This window comes from Echinops telfairi, unplaced genomic scaffold, assembly GCF_000313985.2.
Source record: "Echinops telfairi isolate 266 unplaced genomic scaffold, ASM31398v2 ScPeMD7_7468;HRSCAF=8506_0, whole genome shotgun sequence".
Classification (NCBI taxonomy): Eukaryota; Metazoa; Chordata; class Mammalia; order Afrosoricida; family Tenrecidae; genus Echinops; species Echinops telfairi.
The window spans coordinates 21,775,242-21,782,414 of NW_022111369.1; the positions used below are offsets into that span (position 1 = coordinate 21,775,242).

Sequence of the window (7,173 nt, forward strand, 5' to 3'; positions counted from 1 at the left end):
CATTGCATTGAAGGTTCTATTACCTTGATGAGACTTGAAAACATCTACCTCAGGATAATAAATTCACACACCTACCATGGCAGAGTAGGGCAGAAATAAAACAAATTTACCTTTCTTTTTTAAAACTGGTAAAAGAATATATTAAAAGTCTAAAACTTAATAAAATACATCAAGCACTTAATCCTTTTCTATATTTCATATTTTAGTCATGGATACCTTTCAAATAATCTTTAAGATATCCACACTTATTAAATACACAGCATATTTTAAATGCAAGGATATGTAATTTGATATATTTAGTCTCCCCTTTAATTGACAGTTCATATATTTTAAGAAATATTCTCAAGACTTTAGTTTTTCATTTTATTTCTTTCCAAAACTAACAAGTTTCTTAGCCAGATGATCAGGAACGCTCCACTAAGACCTAATAATAATTGACACATTGGCACAAGTTTCTCTTTAACTGATGGACTTAAACTTGATCCATTGATTTGCACCACGGATTTCAAAAGGTGGACTATTACAGTAGATGTGATGGCCTAATTCTTCCAAAGGTGGTTCAGGATCAGTTGTGGCAAACTGGGCGGCGTCTTCAATTTCTTTCCTCACTTCAACGTCAATTTCCTTGAATTCTTCCACACTGGCAAGCTTGTTATTTACCATTCTATCTCTGAGAAGCATAATGGGGTCACTCTTACTTCTTACATTCTGAATTTCATCTCTGGAACGATAGCTGACTCCAGGATCACTCATACTGTGTCCGTGATAACGGTAGGTCTGCAGCTCCATCAGTATGGGCCCCTTTCCAGATCTACAATGGTTGGCAGCGAATTTGGTTGCCTCCCGGACACACAGAATGTCCATTCCATCTACCCTTATCCCAGGAATAAAATGGCCTCTCTTGTAATAATCTGTGCTGGCTGCTGCTCTTTCCATCGATGTGCCCATTCCATAGCGATTATTCTCACAGATGAAAACGCAGGGCAGTTTCCACAGAGCGGCCATATTGTAAACTTCAAATAGCTGACCCTGATTGGCAGCGCCATCGCCATATAAAGTCAGACAGACTTCTTTGTTTTCTTTATATTTACAGGCCAAAGCAATGCCGGCTCCCAGGGGTACCTGAGCTCCCACAATGCCATTGCCCCCATAGAAGTGGTTGGCGTACATATGCATCGATCCGCCTTTTCCTTTGGCACAACCTCCTCTTCTGCCCGTAAGCTCGGCGAGAATTGCCCGGGCAGAAATGCCCCGCGTAAGGCATAAGCCATGAGCCCGATAGGATGTGATGACGTGATCCGTGGGGTTTATGCCTGCCTCGATGCCGACACAACAGGCTTCCTGGCCATCGCACAAGTGACAGAACCCACGGATAAATTTCTGCTTATACAGTTGATCGGCCTTTAATTCCAGGCGGCGGACAGTCTGCATCAGCCGGTAGTACTTGAGCCCATCCTCCCTGGTGAGCTCGGTGGAGGCAGGAGGGCCCTCGTCCATTTGATAGAGATCGCATTTCTTAATTTCAAACGTAGCCTGTTTGGAATAGTGACAGGAGCCCACCAGCACCCTGTTGGCAGGCTTCTGGGCAGCCACTCTCGACAGCACACGGGACATCACCGCGGCGAGCATTTTCCTCATGGAGTGTGGAGGCTGAGGGCGACAACTCCACACCGCGCCAACCGTTGGCAGCCGTTCCAAGTCCGGCGGGTCCTTCCGGCTCTGGAATGTGACGTAGCACCACGCTCGGCGCGTCGGTGACGTCAGTGGGACGACGTCAAGGCCTGGGCTGGGCTGCCCGGGCAGCTAGCCATCCGACGTGGGTGGACTGACTTAAAGTACCTTTCAAACGGAGAACTAAGAGTCAAAGATGTTTCGTTTGCTGGAAGAGGTGGCCGAACGACATCCCAATTCTAATTAACATCGTCATTACAGCCAAACGGTAGTTATCTGAGTCCCTTTTCCTGCTAAACTGTGGAGCAGTGTTTCTCAGGGAGTCCCCTCAAGGGTAATCTTAAACAAGAGAGCAACAAATTCAAACTCCTCACAACAGTTCCGGGAGGTGAAGTCAAGGGTGTTGTCACCATTATTTCTTTGAAGTCTTACTTAAGCTCTTTAAAGGACATTCGAATATTTTATCAGACTCCAGAATGCTCCATATTCATTTTATTGTAGAAATAAATATTTTGTACTGCAACGTTACTATAAAATTGTTAAAGAAAGATTGGTGTTCCAGATATTATGCCATACATAATTATCCTATGTTTTCTACCATTTCTGTCACCGGAAGGCTACACAAACCCCAGCCTGAGAATAGCACCCTAATCCAGTTAATAACCTTGGACTTGTGGGACAGAGAGAGGTTCTTACCTCTCTTAATTATGAAGATGACATTTAAAAGCTTTTAATTTTGTATATTTTCTCAAACTTTTTTGTAACCCTGTATTCCGGTGGTTTTCAACCTTCCTAGTGCTGCGACCCTTTAATACAGTTCCACATGTTGTGGTGATCCCCCTCCAAACAAAATAATTTTTGTTGCTACTTCATAACTGTAATTATGCTACTATTATGAATTGCATGACCCCTGTGAAAGGGTCGTTCAATAAACCCCCAAAGGGGTCGCGACCCACAGGTTGAGAACCACTGCTATATTCTCAAATAGTTTTTTTTGTTGTTGTTTTGATTTGTTTTGTTTTCCTCTACCTCTATTTAAAATTATCTCCAACGGTTTCCATTGAACACATCACATGACAGCTTGCTTTGCTTTTGCTTTTGTATAAAATTAAATTAGACTAGCCTTAGTCTTCGAAACTAAGATGTTTGAATAAGCTCTCTTCAGTAACCATTAGAAAGTGTAACTCCTTATAAAGTGACCTGCCAAGCAATAGATAGTTTGAACTTCCAAGATAGCAGTGAGTTTGTTTAAGCTACACTTAATGATTTAATTATAAAATAGAAGAAGCTTTAGACTTAGGACTACAGAGATGCTACATTATTTCCCCTTTTGTATTTCTACAAGAAAGAGGATTTTGTAAACCAATAAGCCAATCCTAACAAGGAAACTTGTTCTATTTAGGATATTTAGCAACTTCATTTAACTGGTCTTATATCTGTTTTATAACCACTGCTTATCTATAAATGATACATCCTAACCTATTACAGATTCCCCTATTGCATTTCAAAGGAGCCACCTTCTCTATATCTAGTTGCAAATGTTATTTTTGGAAACTTCTTTTGATACTTATGTAGGGAGGAGAAAATAGCTTGTTAAAAGTTATGATACCTCCTAAAACTCAATCGGCCCTCCACCTTCCTAGCCTAGCCATCATTTTTTCCCTCAGTTTAAAATTCTGCTGTTGGAATCCATGGTCTTGCTGTGTTGTTTGCTCCCTCTTTGATAGTTAGCATGTCTCTGCTGTTCTCTTTCATTCCTGCAGGTACTGGAGATCTCCAGGGAGCATTATCTCCATGAGCATGAGAAAAATGACACTGCAGGATGGAATTGTAGTGTTAATGGGTCACTGAGTGACAGCTGAGCCTTCTCTCAGAGATATCAGCCAGCATAGTGCTGCCAGGAACACAAGAGCTACAGTGTAAAGTATGCCAATTTAATCTTGTCACATGTAGTCTGCACTGCAAAGATAGAGCTCCTCTTAAAAGCCCAGTGTGTCAAGACTAAGCCTGACTCATGCCAAAGTAGAACATGCAAAGATGCTAATTGGAAAATACTTGCGCTACAGGTCCCCACATAAGATGGCCGTTTTTATACAAGAGACTCCGGTTAAGATAATAAACAATTGCTTAAGGTAATAAATAATAAAATAATCACCTTCAAGGAGCCTCTTGGACACCAGTTATCCTGTAACATCTTAAATTCAGTTTTAAAAAAGTAGCAGCTGAAATCATATTTGCATAATGTAATGGTAAAGTATTTTAATTAAGCTGAATAACCATGATGATTTTTAAGGCTTTGAAAGCTATCTTCCTAAACATAGTACATTTTCAGAGTAACAATTAAATTCCAGGCTTCAATGTAAAAGTTAGGAATTTCCCACTGAAATCCTTAGTGTTGAGCTTCCTACTACCTGCCCCCAGCTAAATATGATTTTGAGCTGCATATGGGCAAGAGAGCCAGTGGTGGTTTTCTTCACTCCAAATGATTTATTTTATGTTTTGTCATTGTTCAGTGCTGTAAATGGAGAAGTTATCTACATGCTCACCACTGAAATGTTGTTTGCAATTAACACCCCCCCATAAATTCTAAGTTTTTAATTAACATCGAATCTTACTTTTAATCTATTTGAAATTAAAGGAAAAGAGTTGAGCACTTTTATAAGGTCAATGCCAGACTTTACATTTAATTAATAATAATTTAAAAAGCTAATACAAGAGGAGTCAGTGAGTACAGTAGTAGTCAGTTATGTTCCTGGTACAGAATTTTACGCTTCATGCCTTATATTAGATCCTTCAGTGGGGTTCTTGAATTTATCTTGAAGGTGTCATCCGCAGTGCCTCAATGGGAGATAAAAATAGTTTTTAATAAGAATCAAGTAAATGTGTAAAAGAACAGTTAGCATGTTTGAAGGAATATTAATTCACTCCAGTAATAATTTGTAATTTTTCACCACATGGTAAAATAATATATTCTAGATAAATTATATCAGATCTCATTGTATGATTTATGGAAATATATGATTTGGGGTTAGTTTGAGTTTGGGTTCTTGGTTTCTTTTTTTTTTTTCTTCATTCTAAGAATTGGCAATTAAGAGTAATGATAAGAATTTGGTATAAAGCCTTATAACTCAGAATATAATTTTCCCATTTCTATTACTTTTTCTCCCTTAGAGACAAGGGAAAACATTAGTACCATATATTCTGCCAAAAAGTGACTACCTAGCAAGGGTCTCCTGTACTGTTATAAAAAGAACAAAAACAAAAACCTCATTGCCACAGAGTCAATGCTGACTCCTAGCAACCTCCACGTGAGATCATTGAGAATAATTCCAAGCCCTGGGCAACAACATTTTTTGGAGGGCTTTGTTTATTTGATTTTTACCACCTCACCACCATAATAATTTTAGATATATTATTAAATAAAAATTTAGAGTTAATAAAATTAAAACAAGACATATTGGGAAGGAAAATAAAAAGTGGGTGTGCTCTACATTCCACTGAGGTAATTATGATGTGAGGAGAAGAAAGACATTTCAGGTTAAGCTTTAGTAGCAACTGATGGATCTACCGTAGTTCTCTGGCTGAATGACCTAAAGAGTCATTGTCCACCAAACCCAACTCCTAGAGTTTTCGGCCAGGCTCTAGCACATAATGATAAAAAGAGGACAAGACATGGTTTTAAAAGGAAAATGTCCCATACAGATTTAAATATGGTCCCTTTAAATCAAGTTCTAATTGAATATTACTGAGTGAGATAAGATATCAAATTTTATGTGCAATCTGGTGCCAAGGCTTTCTATGGTTTAGTATATTAACCAGTAAAATATTAGTATTGAGTCAGAAGTTATGAATTGATCTATGCTCAGGACTTTGAGTTATTTTGTAACGTCATAATCTCCATTTAAAATAAAAAATAATTCAGTAAATGTTTTAACATCAGAAAAATTTCAAAAAGAACAAGTCAGAATTGTCTATTTGTATTTCATCCATAAAGTATTATGAATACTATTCAGGAAGATGTTTCTTTTAGCAGCTAATAACTCACACATTCTTAAATGCCTGTTCCTCAAATTTGTGTTCTTTATATAAACATACATTTACCCATAACAACTTTCATTGCAATAACACTAAAGTACATATTAAATGTATTACTAAAAACAAACTATAAATTCAATATTAAAATTAGGCTTCTTTGTGCAAACATGCAATAATGATTTTAACCAGCTATATCATTTTAAGTGTTCTTCAATGTCTTCTAACAGCCCTAATGATTTTGAGTGAAATATTGTGTTTCTACATTAGCATGCCACTGTATTAATATAGTCAGCACAACTCTTCAATTTGCTTATTTAAGGAAGACTTCAAAGTCACCTAACTAGCGTTAAAAAGGAAAACAGAATACTGGTAAAACCTCAGTTCACTGAAGCCTCCTAGAAGGAATTTAGAGCAGCCGATTTGTCCAATAGGGAAAGACTTTGAGAAGAGCCTTTGAGCGGTAACGCACATCCTACAGCCCATGCTAACAAACTATTATTGATCATTATTTTATTTTTATTTTTGTTGGACACAATGTTTCCTGTCACATCCTCTCCCTAGACCCAATAAATTGATTCCATGACTTCCATGAGATTTTTGTGGATGTTCAAAAAGACATAACGGCAATTTCTCTTGAAGAAACTAATATTTAAAATTAAAAAATGAAATGTTGGGTTGTCATATGAATTTGTTTGGAGTTTTGGGCATCATTGTAAATGTGACCCAGGTAACATGATAGCTTGTATTTCTTCACAAGAACTGTGAGAATAACAAATTTGATTTATTTCATTCCTGCAAGTAGGGAATTTACTATCATTTGCAAAATCTAGATGAGAAAATTCAAGTCTCGAGAGATTGATAGGTAAAAGTAACAATGTTAATTTTTAAAAATATATTTTCCCGTTATTTAACCAGTATATATGAGGCTACTTCCTTGTGTTGAATATTGAAATCCTACTGTGGTATACAATTCAATTTCCTTTTCCTTCACCAGTTTGTATGGAGGTGTTCTGCTGTGAGTGCATCCAGTTTCTCTGGTCCTGTCTAGAGAAAAGCACACATCACACTGAGTGACAGAGAATGTGGTGCATAAGCAGCTGTTAGAGAGGCAATAAAACTAATGGATTGTGTTCCAGACAATGTTTAGAATGATAGTTTGTCTTCATTAGGATTAATGTTGAACAAATTAAAAATAGAGTACCGCCAAACTGCCACATACAAAATGGAACACTCAGATTTTGTGAAGTTCTGTTCTCTCTTTTTAATTCAGTAATACAGGCCAAGTAAAAAGGCGCATGGGGAAATATGAAAATCAGGGTTCCTTAATTATACAATACATTATGAATATGAATGCGGTTTCTCCAAGCAACCTAAGACAATGCTGTAGATGTTTTATGGAGTTTTGTGTGTGTGAGAACCATTTAGTTCCCACGGACACACTGTGCATCTAGATTCTAAAATATTCCC

General features: G+C 37.5%; 1 protein-coding gene across 1 annotated transcript; it reads right to left on the reverse strand.

Moving 5' to 3' along the window:
* Positions 1 to 459: 459 nt before the first annotated feature.
* Positions 460 to 1,638, reverse strand: PDHA2 (pyruvate dehydrogenase E1 subunit alpha 2). Its single transcript, XM_004703274.1, has 2 exons — positions 1,123 to 1,638; positions 460 to 1,029 (listed from the first exon to the last, which is right to left on the reverse strand). Exons 1-2 carry the CDS (start codon positions 1,636 to 1,638, stop codon positions 460 to 462), a joined length of 1,086 nt encoding a protein of 361 aa, XP_004703331.1.
* Between the last annotated feature and the right edge of the window lie 5,535 nt (positions 1,639 to 7,173).

Excerpts from the sequence above, each read along its gene's own strand:
- PDHA2 (XM_004703274.1), bottom strand. The coding sequence starts at position 1,638 with ATGAGGAAAATGCTCGCCGCGGTGATGTCCCGTGTGCTGTCGAGAGTG. Across the intron at positions 1,030-1,122 it reads ATGGCATTGTGGGAGCTCAG|GGTCAGCTATTTGAAGTTTA; the intron begins GTACCCCTGGGA and ends GCTGCCAATCAG.